This window comes from Labeo rohita, chromosome 19 (assembly GCF_022985175.1).
Source record: "Labeo rohita strain BAU-BD-2019 chromosome 19, IGBB_LRoh.1.0, whole genome shotgun sequence".
Classification (NCBI taxonomy): domain Eukaryota; kingdom Metazoa; phylum Chordata; class Actinopteri; order Cypriniformes; family Cyprinidae; genus Labeo; species Labeo rohita.
The window spans coordinates 7,736,763-7,755,531 of record NC_066887.1 but is presented as its reverse complement, the minus strand read 5'-3'; the positions used below and the strand labels follow the sequence as shown (position 1 = coordinate 7,755,531).

General features: G+C 35.6%; 2 protein-coding genes across 2 annotated transcripts; one reads left to right on the top strand and one right to left on the bottom strand.

The window, feature by feature from the left end:
* The first annotated feature begins 1,059 nt into the window (after positions 1-1,059).
* Positions 1,060-7,551, top strand: csnk2b (casein kinase 2, beta polypeptide). Its single transcript, XM_051136875.1, has 7 exons — positions 1,060-1,183; positions 1,797-1,877; positions 2,264-2,366; positions 3,086-3,201; positions 4,197-4,272; positions 6,304-6,493; positions 6,585-7,551. The coding sequence occupies exons 2-7, from the start codon at positions 1,806-1,808 to the stop codon at positions 6,673-6,675; spliced, it is 648 nt and encodes a 215-aa protein (XP_050992832.1). The 5' UTR covers positions 1,060-1,183; positions 1,797-1,805; the 3' UTR covers positions 6,676-7,551.
* A 458-nt stretch (positions 7,552-8,009) lies between these two features.
* pdia8 (protein disulfide isomerase family A, member 8) lies at positions 8,010-18,702 on the bottom strand. Its single transcript, XM_051136859.1, has 13 exons — positions 18,389-18,702; positions 17,987-18,065; positions 15,199-15,316; positions 15,012-15,119; positions 14,649-14,778; positions 12,692-12,805; positions 12,481-12,606; positions 12,221-12,403; positions 11,208-11,316; positions 10,990-11,118; positions 10,830-10,909; positions 10,687-10,744; positions 8,010-8,858 (listed from the first exon to the last, which is right to left on the bottom strand). Exons 1-13 carry the CDS (start codon positions 18,547-18,549, stop codon positions 8,769-8,771), a joined length of 1,485 nt encoding a protein of 494 aa, XP_050992816.1. The 5' UTR covers positions 18,550-18,702; the 3' UTR covers positions 8,010-8,768.
* Positions 18,703-18,769: the final 67 nt, after the last annotated feature.

Below are 18,769 nucleotides of genomic sequence, written 5' to 3'. Positions count from 1 at the left end.
GATCTGTGGCTTGACTTCATTTCACCGTCAGTGTCATTAAGAGTGTGCTAAATAAAAATGAAAGTTTTTAGGCTATTTTTTTTTCTTGTTATACAATCCATGTCTTTCATAATTTCGTTTATTTCCTCCACATTTTATAACAGTTTCATGATGCATTTTAATGTTTGTAGTTGAAAATATTGAAAAAGCATGTATAAGTCAGACTCCTGAATATTAAATGTCAAATATAAATGCAGTGTAATTCGATGACCTCAGTACTTGATTATATTAACATAATATTACATGAATACTAGATTCTACTCGCCAGATAGCAAACACTCTACGAATGGCAAAAAACTCTGTTTATCCACCTTTTTTAATGTGAAAGAAAGCCTATAGGTGAGACTTCCGGTTCTTTAGCCGCTATGGGGAAATAAGAGAAGTAAACGTGCAGTAAACGGTAAAACTGTTTGCACTACAAACCAGTGTGCTTATAATTAGGATAATACATTAAAGTAATATGTGACCCTGGATCACTAAACCATAAGGGTCAGTTTTTCAAAACTGAGATTTATACATCGTTTGAAAGCTTAATAAATAAGCTTTCCATCGATGTATGCTTTGTTATGATAGGACAATATTTGCTCGAAATACAACTATTTTAAAACCTGGAATCTGAGGGTGCAAAAAATCAAAATATTGAGAAAATCGCCTTTAAAGTTGTCCAAATAAAGTTCTTAGTAATGCATATTACTAATCAAAAATTAAGTTTTGATATATTTACAGTAGAAATTTACAAAATATCTTCATGGAACATGATCTTTACTTAATTTCCTAATGATTTTTGCCATAAAAGAAAAATCAATAATTTTGACTCATACAATGTTATTTTGGCTATTGCTACAAATATACCCCAGCGACTTAAGACTGGTTTTGTGGTCCAGGGTCACATATGGTAAGATACACCAATTTGCAATATAAAGCAGCAAAACAGACCGGAAGCCAGACCTATAAAATTTACAAACGGCCGCGCCCACTCTTACTGGTAGAAAAGGGATAAAGACTACAATTCCAACAAGCTCTGCAGCTCTGTGAAAGCGGAAGTGACCTGCCTCATGATCACGTGTTGTATGTAGAGCGGAAGCCTCCAATCAGCGTACAGTTGTGTCGCTGCGGCTAACATCGACCCCGGGAGATCCTTGAGGTAACACGAATAAACGCTTTAATCGCTATAATGAACAATAATACACAGTAGTTTCGATGTGTCTGCAGATTGGGCTTATTTCTGTCAATTCGTTGTCAGTTTTATGTGTTAGGACAGTCTCCAGTCGACATGTTTTAGAGATGTACTCGGCGAATTTGCTGCGGCCTACGTTTAAGCGTTAGCTAGCAGCGGCATGCTAAGCTCATCTTTTCGTTAGCTCAATACGCGAACTGCAAAACTGCATTTATCAAGATACAAACGAGATGTTTTTAATAAACCAGTGTTTTTAGCTATTGCCCACACATAAACGTATTTGTAAGTAACGTTATGTGTTTCTTTGACTCGGTGATAAGGTAACCAACCGGCTGTGTTAGCGTGCGTCAGGCCAGTCCAGTCAATTGTTTACGTGAAAACAGTTAAACGCTATACATATTTAATGAACGTGCTTAAGTTAAATATATTACCGCAGCAGTATGGCTTTTTATTTATTCTATGTTATTTTTGTTATGTGTTTATCAGTAAAGACTGATTTGGAGCAGTATTAGATATAGTCTTGACATCTGTTGTTTAATTTAATAGTAATAATCTAATGTTATACTCTCCTTTTTTCTAGTTTCCCAACATGAGTAGCTCAGAGGAAGTGTCGTGGATTTCTTGGTTTTGTGGTCTACGGGGAAACGAGTTCTTCTGTGAGGTTTGTATTCATCTCATATGTTGTGTAACTATATAGGCGTGAAATGTCAGCTTAACCAATTAGAAATTATCCGTAGGGTTGAAATATCCATTGGACATGAGCAGAATTTGTAGGACTGTGTTAATATATAAAGAATTTATAGGACAAAGCATATTACAATTGTACCACTATCACTATAATTTGTAACCAGAAAGCCTGAGAATATTATAGTAAAGTTTGAAGAACATTGAGTTATAAGCAGTGATTTCCTCAATATACAAAGCTGTCTCTTAATAACTCATTAAAATCAGGGTAGAAGTCATAATCAACCTGTGGTATTGTATGTGTTGTACAGATCAGTGGATAAATGTGCTGTTGTCTCAATTAATCTTTTTAACTCCATACAGGTAGATGAAGACTACATTCAGGACAAGTTTAATCTTACGGGACTCAATGAGCAAGTTCCCCATTACAGACAAGCCCTTGACATGATCCTGGATCTGGAACCTGGTCAGTGATTGTGTAAATGAAAATTCATGTGTTTTCTGTTTTATTTTTAAAATAATGTTCTGATCATGTTTTAATAAAATGCCACTATCTCGTGGTTAAAATGGTGGCGTTTGCAGGATTTCTCATCATTTAGTCCCCTTAAACCCTGTTTGTCTAACTTCCCTAAGTGCAACAACCACATCTTAATATCCAATCAACAACTGATGCATAAAATTAAGTCCTGCCCTAATTTTTTTTCTTTTTGATAATCTCTTACATGTATGTCACATGGAAAAAAAAAAGATCTGTTGCTACTTCTGTTTCATTGTGAATTGAGGGCTCTGTACTTCAGGCTGTGCATGCAACCAAACAGGCACATAAATTTAGTTTTAGGCGAGACCTTTTAAACTAAATTCATTAGGCTCCTTCGCAGAGAGCAGATGAATTCACTCTCCTCATCGGTTTCATGTCTGGAGTTAGACAATTTTTTTTTTTTAATGCACATTTACTGTAATTATCTGCTTAAAGCAAAATATTTCCCAAAAACATTGTAACTTAGTTAGTTTAGCATGGTTTAAATGTGACGTGAATAAAGCTTAAGACATTGAGGATGAATGCAAGTGCAACACCTAAAAACATGCTAGAAATGATCTGCATTTCACGGTTTAAATCACTTTGTAAGACTTTAAACGTTGTGATTTCCTGTTTTGTGTAATGGTGTTATTGTGTGTTTTCATCAGATGAGGAGCTGGAGGACAACCCTAACCAGAGTGACCTGATTGAGCAGGCTGCTGAGATGCTGTACGGACTGATCCACGCACGCTATATTCTCACTAACCGTGGCATTGCCCAGATGGTACGTTATCTGTGGGTCATCTAGTTGTTGACTGTTATAATGTAGGGCCCTATTTTTTCACAAATTTCTTTTTTATTTTATTTTTTATTTTACTTTTCCGTCTTAATTTTTCTGGGTTCTGTTTCTTTGTTTAAATTTTTTTAGACTATTTTAATTATTAGATTAACAAAATATTAAGCATGTTATTAATTAAAATCATAAAATGTACACAATTTAGCAGCAATTTATTAAAAGTTTAACAAAGTTATATCAGTTTTATTTTGACAAAATTCACTGTTTTCCATTAATTTTCTGGATTCCATTGTAATGGTTTCATTAAATGCTAATAATCAAAAGCATCTCTAACTGATTTTTATAAAAAATTCTTTATTAAAATAAAAATTTATTTTAAATTTAAAATTAATACTGTTGTGTATTTACATTTTTCTTGTTAATACATTCTGGTAAATATTTCCTAAAAATAATAATTTAATTAGTAGTAGTACATTAAATAATATATTTCTGTCACAGTTTCTTCTAACTGAACTTTTATTTTGACGGGTTGCTGTGAAGACCTTTTAAGTTTTTGTATTTATATATGAGTTTTCTCAAAAGAAATGGTAACATGCTCATGAAATGACTCTCAAAGCAGTTGTAGAGACTGTGTTCGTGTACATGAAGTTTCAGGCGGCAGAGGATAATAACCCAATGAGCGTCATGTGCGATTCAGTATGTGTTTAGTTAAAACTGCGTGTCTGCGCCTTTCACACAGAGACACCTTACCTTGCAGGATTCATATTTAAATAGTATGTGATTTTAACTTGAGTTTACTGATCTGCTTTTCATTCATTCATACAAATTCCATGTCATTCTGCGTTATACAGTAAATTACATTTTCATGACTGGATTCAGTGATTCTGTCTGCATTTTCCACATTGTGGAAATCACAGGGGTACTAACAATGCAATTAAAGAAAGACTTCATACATATGATGTTGTGCTTGTTTTCTCTTGCAGCTGGAGAAGTACCAGCAGGGAGATTTTGGCTACTGCCCTCGTGTTTACTGTGAGAATCAGCCAATGCTGCCTATTGGTGGGTGTCCCATTTATATTTTACTTAAAGGTGACCTATTATGCCGCTTTTTACAACATGTAAAATAAGTCTCTGATGTCCCCAGAGTGTGTATGTTAAGTTTTGGCTCAAAATACACCACAGATTATGTTTTTTTTTTCTTCCAGCTTGTTAAAATAGCCATTTTTAGGGTATGAGCCAGAACATGCCGTTTTTGTGTTTGTCCCTTTAAATACAAATCAGCTGGTACTGCCAGAGAAGAGGTCAGAGCTTCAGGAACTGACCAAAACAAGACAATCTCACACACTGAAAATGTCAGAAACATGTTCAGCCTTGTATGTTCGAACCGGAATCGGTTTAAAAGTCTGGTTGTACTGTGCATAATAAATGCATGTTTATGAATTGCACAGATGGGAGCACGGTACAATAAAACTAACAACATAGCTGGTTTCACAGTGCCATCGTGTGCTGTCACAAGTCCCTCTTGTGATTATGAGATCAACAAATTCAAGCGGTTGACTTCGCATATGTAGTTTTTAACTACCACCTTTCTGTTTATGATCATTTTGGTGGAACATGAAGGCAGCATCAGTGAAAACAGGCAGAGGCAATGGTAGCTTTAGCCAAATTAGCCATACACAGTGCTAAGAAGCACATTCAGAAAGGCAATTTGGAAAACAAACGCGTGATACTTACTTTGCGTGGAGCTGACGTTCACTAACAAAGTGTTGATATTGAGCCATAAACGTTTAGGGGTTGTTTTTTTTTTTTTTTTTTTTTTTTTTTTTTTCTTTTCTTTTTGGGACATTTCCTTTGAAAATTAAATTTAACCACATTGTACTCAGAGGCTCAGATGGAGGGAGTCTATAGAGACTTTTATCGTTATATGCAGGTTGTTTTCACAAACACCAGCTGTGTTAGGGATGTTCATTTTGATTATTTTTCCTAACCGGCAGCAGACGCTTAATTATTAACCGTTAATCGACAAGATTATTTACATGGACACATAACGCACCTGCAGTGCTTCTGCAAATGGAGAAAAACATAAAGCTAGGCTATATATATATATATATATATATATGCACCTATATGATAAATATTTATACTTGACAAAACAAGTGCATCAAAAAAGTGCAACAGGCAACTAGTATGCTGAGTTTTGGTTCATTTTTCTGCTGCACAAAAAGAAAAAAAGATGGTTGAAAGCGGCATCCAATTTTTCTTTGTTTTACAAAAGCACAAAGATTTGTTTTTATTGTGAATGTACGCAAATAAAAGCAAATCGTTTACAGTTTCGATTACCTGTATGATTAGGAGTTGATTTCACTGTTAGAAGGAAAAAAAAATCACAGTTGAGCATTGCTAACTTAATGCAGCCTTTCCATAAATGCAGCCAAACATATGGAAAAATCACACTGCTTAAGCGTTATCAGTATACTGCTGTGCTATTATACCAAACTATTTGTTTTATGTGGATATTGGAATGCGAGTGAAGTACAAAACCTGGTTTACATAATAAATATCATTTTGGCATATACATTTGAGAACGGAAACATTTGGATTTGTGTTGTATGAGAGACCCAACGTTACTTTCAGTTTCGCTTTAGCCTAAATTTGTTTGTTTGGCTTGCTGCTTTTTTATTCTTGTTGTTTTCTGAATACTGTTAAATTGAAGAATTTTTGTGGAGTGAGGGGAAGTAAAATAGCCTAGCATATGTTTATAGTGTTTGTAAACATTTTGCGTTGACGGAGGTCTATTTCTGAATGTAATATTAAAATGCAACTTAACATTATAGGCCTTTTTCTCTCTCTCTCTCTCAAAAATGCAATTTTATTTTAACCATTCAGCAAACATTTTAAATATTTTGATAAATTACTGAAAAAAAAAAAAAAGACCTTTTAAACCGTTTAACTGATTGTAATGTCAAAATTCTTCCTGTCGGTTAACGATTAACTGGTTAACATAAGCATCCCTACACCTTATGAAAGTGATTTTTTTTGCATAATAGGTCCCCTTTAAATGAGAGAAATTTGGTCTGTCCTTCTCTCCAGGGCTCTCTGACATTCCTGGTGAGGCCATGGTGAAGCTCTACTGCCCTAAGTGTATGGATGTGTACACACCCAAGTCGTCCAGGCACCATCACACCGATGGAGCCTATTTTGGCACTGGCTTTCCCCACATGCTCTTCATGGTGCATCCCGAGTACCGGCCAAAGAGGCCTGCCAACCAGTTTGTGCCCAGGTTTGTCCTTCCTTTATATGGCACTCACCTGCTGCTCTGTATAAGTGGATTTTCTCACATTTCTAAAATCGCTCTTATTCTCTTTTTCCAGGCTCTATGGTTTCAAGATTCACCCAATGGCTTACCAGCTACAGCTGCAGGCAGCCTCCAGCTTCAAGAGTCCCGTCAAAGCGATCCGCTAAGAACCTGAGCGGGGCGGGATGGGGTGGGACGGGGTGGGTTGTGTGTCCGTCGGCATGGCCTCGCTCTTCTCCAACAATTTTAGATTCGACCGAGATTTAAATACGGAGAGAGCGAGACTGTTAAAACACTCTGGGGAGAAACGAAAACCTTACCTCTGAAACACTGTACAGAAAACGGAGTGTTCCTTGTGAAAATGATTTCAGTTCTTAACCTCCACATAGAAAATAAAGTTATAATTAAAGATAGATACCTGTAGGATGGCTCTGCTCACTCTCTGGTCCTGTTTGTTTTAGTTCGTATACGAAAGCGTTGTGAATTGACGCGACGGGTTGATTGATCGTTAAATCCGCAGTTATATCGTCGTTCGGTCCCCTCCTCCGTGCAACCAGATATTTGGCTTACTTTAAAACGGCTGTTGCATGAAAAAGGCAGTATATTTTGGATTTGTTTTAAGCTGGGATCGTCTGTGACTGTTCTTTGTTGACAGACTGCAAGCTTTCAGTGCATGTATTAGAAAAGACCAGATATGGGAAGACACAATTGCAATCAGGAACCTGTCTCTGTCTTAATTAGACAAGTGTTTTGTTTTAATCATCAGTCCTGCACTGCTCGTCGGAACGACGCCAGCCTGTTCAGTTCCTCCGGTGTCAGAGAGATTTTACTAGATTTACCACAGAACCACAATTTGGATGTTTTTTATGTTTGGTATGGGCCCAGGTTTTTTCTTCTCTTGTTTAAAGTATTTCTTCTGGTAGAAAGGCGGAAGAGTAGAATATATAAATCAGTTTGAATGTGTTTTTTTTTTTTTTTTTTCTTCTCCTTTACAGCTGTTGAGGAACCAGGGTTCAGAATTCACAATAAATGTCTTTTCCTAAGCTGTGTAAGAGTCCTTCATGTTTTTGCCCTCTTTTGTTTCCAAACAGTATCATGGCTCTTTTCCATTTTGGTTTATGCCAAATCACATGGACCACTTTTATGATTCATTTTGGAGTCTGACAGCCTTAGTGCTCATTCGCTATAATTACATTGAAAATAGTGTGCAGGTTAAAGAAGTCCACTTCCAGAACAATAATTTGCAGGTTGTGTACTCACCCCCTTGTCATCCAAGATGTTCATGTCTTTCTTCAGTGGTAAAGAAATTAACTTGTGGAGAAAAAATGCTAAAATGTTTTCCTCAAAAACCATAATTTCTTTACAACTGAAGAAAGAAAGACTTGAACATGGATGACAAGGGGGTGAGTACATGATCTGTAAATTGTTGTTCGGGAAGTGGACTTCTCCTTCAACACCTTCTATTCCTGAACAACAGTTGAGCATGAAAGAAACAGTTGACCAAATTCAGTTTTCTTTTAATAAACATTTTCTGCTTATCGAGTACCTTTTGCTGAATAGACAGCTTCATTTAGATGTCAAACTACCTACCTACGTACTACACCTTAAGGCATAGATACCATAAAAAAAAAATACTAAAGTGATAGGACATTTACCATCCATCTCACACCCAAACGCTATATAAATAGTCAATAAATAAACTACATAACCAATTGTTCAACCCATGTCATACCAGATTTGTTTAGTAATTTGAGTCCTAGATTAAGAAACCCTAAACCCATCAGGTGTAAGAAATGACAATTGCAAACTTTGATGATACACCACAAACTGTGCTTGAAACCAATTACCATCTCTCTAACACATAAAATCTGCTTAGTTTTACCTTTCATTAAAGGCATGAATATTGGTGTTTTTGTAAATGTATGTTGAACAACAGTGATAACTCGTAGATGTACAAATGGAAGTATTACATATGAACAGAATCAATGGAGCTCATGCAACAAAGAACAAAGTGATTAAACAACAAAACAGGACTCCTCAACATAAGCAGCCACCTGCACTATTTTCTATCGTGTGGACAATATAAATATTAGATCTTTGTATAATATAAAGTTGGTTTTATGTTATTGATTGTTGCTAATTTATTTGATGTGATGTGTATGGCTGAACTGATGTGCCAAACTGCAGCAGCATCGCGCTGGATTCTTTACTCTTCCTGAACAACGTTCCGCAGCAAATAGCAATTTTCCCTTTTTAATGTTTACAGCTCTTCTTTGACTCCATTTAGAACGAGAGGTTTGGATGCCTCACGCTTCAGGAAGTTGATGAAATCCTTTACTTCACGCGCTCCCTGAAAGAAAATACAACCAAAATATAAAAAATTTATATTTACAATGACAAATATACAGTATGGCATGGAAGGCTGTTTTCACCACTGAGGGGGGAAAAAAAGAAAAGGTAATTGTCACTTTTTTTCCTCACAATTACAAAGTAAAGCCAGAATTGCCAGATTAAAAACTCACAATTGCAACAACACAATTCTGATTTTTATAACTCACAATTGCGTTTATATTCTATATTCTTATAATTCTAAAAAAAAAAAATCAGAATTGCATGTTTATATCACAATTCTGAGAAAAAAAATATCAAGAATTGCAAGAAAAAAAGTTGGAATTGTGAGATATAAACTCAATTGCAAGAAAAGTCTTGTTAGGTACAATCTCGCATTTGAAAGTTTTATTTGCAATTCTGACTATTTCTCACAATTGTTAGTTTATATTCGGAGGGAAAAAAAAGGCTGAATTGCAAGAAAAAAGTAAATTACGAGATTTAAACTCGCAACATTAAGAAAAAAAAAATCAAGAATTGTGAGATACAAACTCGCATTTGGAGGTTTTATCTGCAATTCTGGCTATTTCTAGCAAGTCTGAGTTTATATCTTGCAATTCTGACTTTACAACTTGCAATTGTAAGCTCATGTTCTATATTCTCACAATTCCGAGAAAAAAGTCTGAATTGCAAGTTTATATCACAATTCTGAGAAAAAAAAAATCAAGAACTGCAAAAAAAAAAAGTCAGAATCGTGATAAACTTGCAATTGCGAGAATATCAAGTATTGCGAGATAAAAACTCACATTTGGAGGTTTTATCTGCAATTCTGACTATGTGTTCTATTTCATGACTTTTTGTTTGAGTTCATATCTCACAATTCTGGGAAAAAAAGTTTGAATAGCCAGAAAACAAATTCAAAATTGGGAGATATAAACTCAAGAAAAAAAATCTAAATCAGAAATTATCTATTGTACCTCGGAATCATGACTTTATAAATTTATATCAAGCAATTCTGAGAAAAAAAAAAGACAAAATTGTGAGTTTTTACTTTGCAATTCTGACTTTATTTCTCACGATTGTGTTCGCAATTTATACCTCATAATTCGGACTTTATTTCTTGCAACTGTGAGTTTATATCTCGTGATTCTCAGAAAAAAAAAAGTCAGAATTGTCCGTTTTTATCTCGCAATTCTGACATGATTTCTCGCAATTTTATCTCTCACAATTCCGAGTAAAAAGTCTGAATTGTGAGATAAAAAGTCTCAATAACTTTTTTTTTTACATTTTTTATTCAGTGGCAGAAACAGACTTCCATAGTATGGACATGAAAGCTCATATAAGTGATATAGACGGTTTCAACGGCAACAACATAAACAAACATTACTGCGCATAAGCACTTTTGTGGCCCAAACTTAACTTCTGGTAGACTAACAATGGAGTCCCTCTAAAATATATTATTTCTAATTAACAAGCAAAATATATACCAAGTTACATTAGCTGCCAAGCCTCTCTTCGCACAGCTGTGATCCATGCTTGCCATTTCCCCTCGTCTTTCTCACAGACTTAACTTACTGTATGTGTGGTGGCACTTCAGCTGGGAAATATATATACGTGTACCGGTTCACATTTACAACTCTGCTCTGCGTGTTTGCTGCATTAATCAGACAGGTTGGTTGAAAATGCAAATTCATTCTCTGGCAGCAGGAGGTGCTTTTGGAGCGGCAGAAATAGAGGCTTCTCCGGTAACTAGCCAGACCAATAAACAAACACAGACTGGAAGATAACTTCGGGCCAGGCACGATGAAACGGTCTATAAAAAACACGGTCATGCTGGAAATAAACACTACCTCATAGCGTTTTGGCTCATCTTTCCGGCCAGCAGCAGCAAAGTATATTGTAGGAAATCTGCAAAAGAATAACATACATTAACAATTGTAGCTAAAATAAATGTAATACATTTGATGAGCGATGATAAGGTGTGAATACATACCCTTGCACATCATAGCCCTGCGGGATATCGTTGGCGGTTGCATCCATCTTGGCGATTACAATATTGGGATCGCTGTATAGCTAAGACCACAGAAAACAGAAATACAGAATGAGAAGTCGTTCAGACAGATATAAAGATACTGATGCTATGTAAAGCTCACCCGTTCTCCGAGCTCTGTATATTTGGGCTCCAGTTTTTTACAGTGGCCACACCACGGAGCATAAAACTCAATAAGCACGTCTTTCTCTGGGTCGTTGACGATCTCTTCAAACGTATCTGCCACAACCACCTGAGCACAGACATCCACTTGTGTTAATGCTTGATGGGAGACTGTTAATGAAACACTCAAGCACATTTAAACACACGTGTCTCTCTAACCTTGACAGCTCCATTGTTTTTGGCAGGCACGGGCTCTGATTTAATGTAACGCTTCAGTCGCTCAGCAAAATAGTCTTCCAGAAAATTCTCTAAAGACTTGCCATCTCGTCTGAGGAGGAAACATATTTACAATTGAAACCAGACATTTGATTAAAGCATTTAATGTGCTGATGTGCATCATGGGAGCATAAATGAAGAATAGTATTGAAACAATAATATGATGACAATCTTATGTGTTAACGGAGAAGTCCACTTCCAAAACAAAGATTCACAGATAATGTACTCACCCCCTTGTCATCCAAGATGTTCATGTCTTTCTTTCTTCAGTCGTAAAGAAATTATGTTTTTTGAGGAAAACATTTCAGGATCTTTCTCCATATAATGGACTGATATGGTGCCCTGATTTTGCACTTCCAAAATGCAGTTTAAATGCAGCTTCAAACGATCCCAAATAGGGTTATAAATGATCCCAGCCAAGGAAGAAGGGTCTTATCTAGCAAAATGTTTGGTTATTTTCGAATGGTTAAGTGAACACGCAAAGATCATCAAACACCCTTAACAAAAAAGGTAAAACAGCGATATAGGACAATTTCGAAGTTGAGGGAGAACATGAGATGGGAGTTTTTCGACATACCCTAACTGTCATGAACCAGAACAAAAACAGTTCAAGCAGAGTAAGACAAGACGAGCGTTTGGCATTAAAAAGTATATCAATTGTATTATTTTTTATTAAAATAACAGATCGTTACGCTAGATAAGACCCTTCTTCCTCGTCTGGGATCGTTTACAACCGCACTTGGGATCATTTGAAGCTGCATTTAAACTGCATTTTGGAAGCTTAAAATCGGGGCACCATATCAGTCCATTATATGGAGAAAAATGCTGAAATATTTTCCACAAAAAACATAATTTCTTTACGACTGAAGAAAGAAAGACATGACAAGGGGGTGAGTACATTATATGTGAATCTTTGTTTTAAAAGTGGACTTCTCCTTTAATGTGTTTGTACTCACGTAAACTCCTCTCGCATGGTGTATTTGTTTCCTGTTCGTGTCCTGATGGTGACAAACGGCACCTCAGTTGTGTCTGACGTGCCCAGTCCGTACTCATCCTCAAGCTCCTCCAAAAAGTCATTACGGTTCGCCACGGAAAACAACAGGCCCTGAGAACTGAACTTAGACGCCACCTTCAGCACTCTAAATGCAAATGGAACGAAGCAAGAGAGGTAAGTACTTTATAATAAACATTCGCTCACTGATTTTAAATGACTCACCTGTTTCTCCAGTAGTTGGAGCCTTTGGGATTGCGAAGATAATCCAAGTCATAGTAGGCCGTCAATAAATCTCTCTTCCTCAATGTATCCTTATTCTCTTTGGTCAGGTGAGGACAGAGTCCAAAGCTACAGAGCAAAAGCAACCATAATCTCAGAATGTAGCATGTGTGCATTTGTGATGTGACGGGGTGGCGTGTCAGTGTCTGCTCACATGTTGTCTCTGATGAAGCGGCGTAGGCCTGTGATGGACAGGGGTCCTTTGTGGTGAACCACACTCTCCTCAAACTTACTGCTCAGTCTGGGAGGTCGGAACAGAAGCACAGACCTGCAGGGAAAGGGTTTACAGATTTTTACTATTGTATATTTATTTTAGTATTAGTATTTAATTTTGAACACCCCCCCACGTCATCCAAGATGTTCATATCTTTCTGTCTACACTTTTATGTTTTTGAGGAAAATATTCCAGGATTTTTCTCCATATAGTGGACTTCAATGGGGATCTACAGGTTGAAGGTCCAAATTGCAGTTTCAACGCAGCAAAGGTCTCTACACAATCCCAGCCGAGGAATAAGAGTCTAGCAAAATCTAGCAAAACGGTTGGTCATTTTCTAAAAAAAAAATAAATAAATAAATGATATAGTGGAATTCAAAAGTTTGGGCCTTGCAGAATCTGTGAAAAAGTCAATAATTTTAACAAAATAAGAGAGATAATAGAAAATTCATGTTGATTTTTATTTAGAACATCCAAATTTTTCTTATTTTATTATTATTTTTCTTATTTTATTATTTTATTATTTATTATTTATTATCTTATTATTTTATTGAAATATCTTTTTTTTCCATTTAGTACTGCCCTTCGGAAGCAACAGAAGATACTTGTATGTTTCCTGGAAGACAAATTAAGTACAATTTACCTTGATCTTCAAATTCAAAAAGTTTTCACTCCCCAGCTCTTAATGCATCATGTTTCCTTCTGGAGCATCAGTGAATGTTTGAACCTTTTTAATAGGTTTTTTGAGTCCCTCAATTGTCGCAGCGTGAATAGATGGATCTCAAAATCATACAGTCACAGCTGGAAAGGGTTTAAATATGCAAAAGATGCTGAAAAACTGAAGAATCTGCAGGACCTGGAGGATTTTTCTGAAGAACAGCGGGCAGTTTAACTGTTCAGAACAAACAAGGGACTCATGAACAACCACCACAAAACAAACAAACACACAGTATTCAGAACCTAGGGTTCCCAAACTTTTTAAGGGGGTTATTTTAATCATTTCAGCAATTTTTTTGTCTTGTGGACTATGTGTAAAAATCTTTTATGTAAAATATCTTACTCAGGACAGCACTAAATAAAAGATAACATGCATTTTGTATAATCTGTCTTATTTTGTTAAAATATCACAGATTTTTACAGATTCAGCAAGGGGTTAACAAACTTTTGCTGTACTTCTTCACCACAAATGCATGTCTTGCACTAACTCTGCGATGCACGTCTATGACTTCACGCATTACGTAATCACGTTGTAAAAAGTCAAAGTTAGTTCTTCGTCTGTACACTATGGTTCAAAAAAGGTAGGGTAGGGTGAACTCTATCTCATTTTCTCTTCCATGTTTAGAATCGTCCGACATCGTTGTTTTAAGTTTTTTTGAAAAGGTGTTTGACTTTCTTGTTTTGTAAACACTGGGTTGGTACTTCCGCCTACATCTTATGCTTACTCTTATGCTCACTAAGGCTGCATTTATTTGATTAAAAATACAGTAATATTGTGAAATATTATAATAAAAAAAAAAAAACACATAAAAAAAACAGTGTTCTATTTGAATATATGTTAAAACGTAATTTACTCCTGTGATGGAATGCTGAACATTCAGCATAAGTCTTCAGTGTCACTCGATCCTTCAGAAATTATTCTAATATGCTGATTTGCTGCTCAAGAATCATTTATTATTATCAATGTTAAAAACTATTATTATTAACAATAATAATAAATTAAGGCTTGTTGTTATTAGTATTATTATGCAACCATGTTGGCATCTGTCTAATTAGTGAGCTTCTCCCAAATGACAGAGATTAATTTGGCATCAACAGCAAAAGATATGTGAAGTGTTTAACATGGATAATAATTTATTTTGCTATCCTACCTAAGACCCACCAGATTAGACTCACTTACTCATACTTGACGTCATATTTCTTTCCCAGCTCTAGGTCTGTGGTGTGAGCAAAGCGGAAACTCTCCCTCATTAAACTGGCTCCTTTAAGAAACTCAGAGAGTTGAGAACTGTCAGTCCCTGAGAAAAACCCTGAGAGATGGACAGACAAAAAGATCGAAAACATTACTGATACATTTACTAATAAAATATATAAAAGAAACATCTATCTCTCTATCTATCTATCTACCTATCTATCACTGCATTTGTGCATTACAATTTACATAACAAAAAATCTTGAAATTACATTTAGAGTGCATTAAATGTTTTCAATCTAGAGAAGAAATAAAAAAAGTCAATAAAAAAAGCCAATAAAAAGCATTTACCAACTATGCTGGCATCAAAGTTGTTGATGAAGTTCTCCAGGTCATGCTCACTATGCAGAGGAACAGAATCAGGCCCGGCCTGTTTCTTCATATAGTTCACGATTCCATCTGTTTGGAAATTACACACCCACAGTGACATCTCCTGCAAATCTGCATTCGTATTTATTGCACACATTATTAAACATACCAGCTGAGCGTGGGCCGTCATATGATGATGATTCCTGTCCGTTTCGAAATATTTTGAGTGTTGGGTATCCAGTGACCCCATAGCGTTTGCAGATCTCAGTATCAGCAGTACAGTCCACCTGAAAAAAGTGCAACACACATCCTTAAACCATCTGAAGAACACAAAATGCTTACATCAGTCTCTACTGAATCCCATATTAACATTATTGTATGGGCCATTCTCAGAGTCAGAGCTGGAAACATCTTTGTATGGGAAAAAAAAACAAAACAAAACAAGATACACATTTCTAGTAATTGTGCAGTTAATTCTCATATTGTATTTTCAGAAAGTTTTGGAATATCTGTCCTCTCCCCAAATTTGTCCCTACCGAAACAGTAGTTATAATTTAATAAGAAGAGTTATATTGACCTATTAAGGTTTTGCTTACATCTACATTGTAAATATATATATGTAAATATATACACTGCCCTCCAAAAGTTTGGAAACGCCCTAGAAAAGTTGGGTTTTGTACAATATTGGCATGAATCCTTTTTAAGTTGTGATATTTTTGCACTGATAAGGGACAACACAAACTACGAAAACATATTTTATTACATAAACAGTTTATACATAGAAAAAACGTAAATTTTCAATTCATCAAAATATCCACCATTAGCAGCTATTACAGCTCTGCATAATCTGGGCCTAAATTCATTGTATTCTAAACTTAATTGACAATCAGTTGTTGAAGCTATTAAGGTGTGCTGACCCAAAACTCTTTTAAAAACCTGTTTAAACCCAAGTTCAAACCAGTAACCAGGCATCACAGCTGGTAAAGTGGCGTGTCTGACTTTGACATGTATATATTGCCATTATTATGTAATCAAAATGAAAATTATTTTTGCTGTTCTTCAATGGTAATGTCAAGTTACTTTAATGTATTTGCACCAAAAAATGATAAGGATTTATGCTGATATCATCCAAATCCACACTTTGCCAGGGGTGTTTCCAAACTTTTGGAGGGCAGTGTATATATATATATATATATATGAGATTTTTTTTTTAATATATTTATGAGATTTGTTGTATTTTGAATCTGATATTTCTTCGTAAAAGGCAAAAAAAACTGATTTCAAAGTTAAGAATTCATTAGTTTGAATATACACTGAACCAAAAACTATCATAACATCTCAATTGATAATTCAGCATATTTTATTGTTTACAAAACATCCCATGTTTTGGTAGTGACAGTGATGCTTTGGTAGCATACTAAAACACTACTAAAACATATTAAAAGTACAAAAAATTTAACTGTCCTAAAATTTACTTACGTCCACCAAATAGAGGATTGTATGTTCCCTTGTGTCACTACCGAAACAATGATGACATGTTTCGGTTGTGACTGTTTCAGAAGTGACAAATTTATGGGATAATAGGATTGAATGTGGGGGGAGTGAATAACCAGTGCTGTCTCCACCCTCAATGCCACAACTGAGGTGAGTCCCTTGAGCAAGGCACCGAACCCCCAACTGCTCCCCAGGCACCGCAGCGATAGCAATATGGCTGCCCACTGCTCCGGATGTGTGTGCACTTGGATGGGTTAAATGCAGAGCACAAATTCTGAGTATGGCTCACCATACTTGGCCACACGTCACGTCTTTTTCTTTCCTTAAAATCAGTCTCAACCAGTGGACTAAAACTGACTTTTTACATAAAGTTTCATGATTTACAAAAAGAACATAAAAATAAAAATAAAATAAAAAACAGGGTTCGGGACAGCCACCTCCCAACTGAAAGCACCTAATAAATGATTATCTATGTATGTTTATGTAAATTATTACATATATAAATCTTACTGATATTTTAAAAAGATAATACAAGGATCTTAGTAAACATCTAAAACATTAATACTTCAATGCTTTTTAAATGTGGTTTTTGTATTGACCACTAAGATCACTTTCCATTAAAGGAATATTGTGGGTTCAAACTTTTGAACATAATCTGATTACCACAGGAAATTATTCTCAGTTTGCAAAAGCTACAACTGCATTTATAGTAAAGCACTTACTATGAAAATCTAAACAGAGCAAAGTTATTATAGTAGACTAAAACTTAAACCATTAAAAAAAAAGTTTAACTTAATGTAATGAAATAACCAAAAGTAAATTTAAAATAAAAAGCAATAAAAACTTAAACGTATAAAAAAAATGCACAACAAAATGACAAATTTTAAAATTAGAAAGAAAAAGGGAAATAAAAAATAATTCAAAACGTGAATAAAAACTGCATCTCTAAAATAACATTGCTAAAAGGTTTAAAAGCAGAAAAGTTAAGCTTGTTAAAGTATTGCTATTTGTTCTTCAATACTTAAGGTGTTAATTGAGCTGTTGTCTAAATCAAAAGGATAAACTTATGTGTGATTAGATTTTGCTTTTTCTGGTATCCTTGCACATTCTGTGTAAAAGTTACCACTTGGTCATGATTCAAAACAGATGTGGAAAGTATTACTTTGCATATTCAAATAACTAAATAAGGTTAGAACAAAATGTATGACAATCTCACAATGTTTGTGACCGTACTTAATACCTACAAAACAGTGAGTATACATATCTTGGAGCAATATAATATTTATCTAGCCCTATTGAATTAAATTGTAAGAGCATTACTGTAAATATTTTTTGTTTTCACAGATTATAAGTAGTAAGTGGCTGTCACAGCTTGTCACAGACACAGTCAATAGAGCTTCAACTGTACTCAGCCCACAACATTCCTGTATTATGCACTTTCCATCTCACTGTAAATCACTCACCTTGGCTAAAGTTACTGTTCCCTTCAGTCGTGTGGCTGCAGTTTCAAACTCTGGAGCAAGTTTCTTACAATGACCACACCTGAGAACAAAACAAAGCAGCGAAACTATCAAAAACTGCCGGAATGTTGGAATAAATGACGGCGACGCCAAAAGACGCTGAACTCATGATATAACAATGAATAAAATAATGGTGTTTCTTAAAACTTCAAAATATATATATATTTTTATCATGAGAACAAAGGTTCTCACAAAAACCGAGTTTGCATCGCGCTGACAGCTGTGCTGAGGTACCATGGACAGCTCACGCCATCACATACAGACGCACTGTACAGCGAGTTACAAACGCACCCAGACATTCTCTTTATTATTATTTGACATGTAAATGAATGATTATTCTCTCACCAAGGGGCATAAAACTTCACCAGCAGGGTTTCGTGCTCGGGTGCGATGTAATCGAAGTCTGCGTCTTTGAGCTCGAGCACATCACTGCGTCCACGCGCTGCCGAGCTCAACACACAAACAGCTAACAAACAGAAAACCCCGCGCAACATAAAACTATCCATCAAGGCTGAAAGATGAAATAACTTCCTATTTGCAGAAACCAACACTTAAACTAAATAAAAGACGCGCATACCCGGGCGGTTTTCACCGAGATGTGTGTGTGCCCGTGTGAGGGGCGGGATGAAAACACAATGTGTCAGTGAAGTAAGCGATGATTGGCTAGTAATTCTACAGCTGATGAGATGTAAAACGCTCAGTGGTGGATTTCGCTGTCAATCAAAG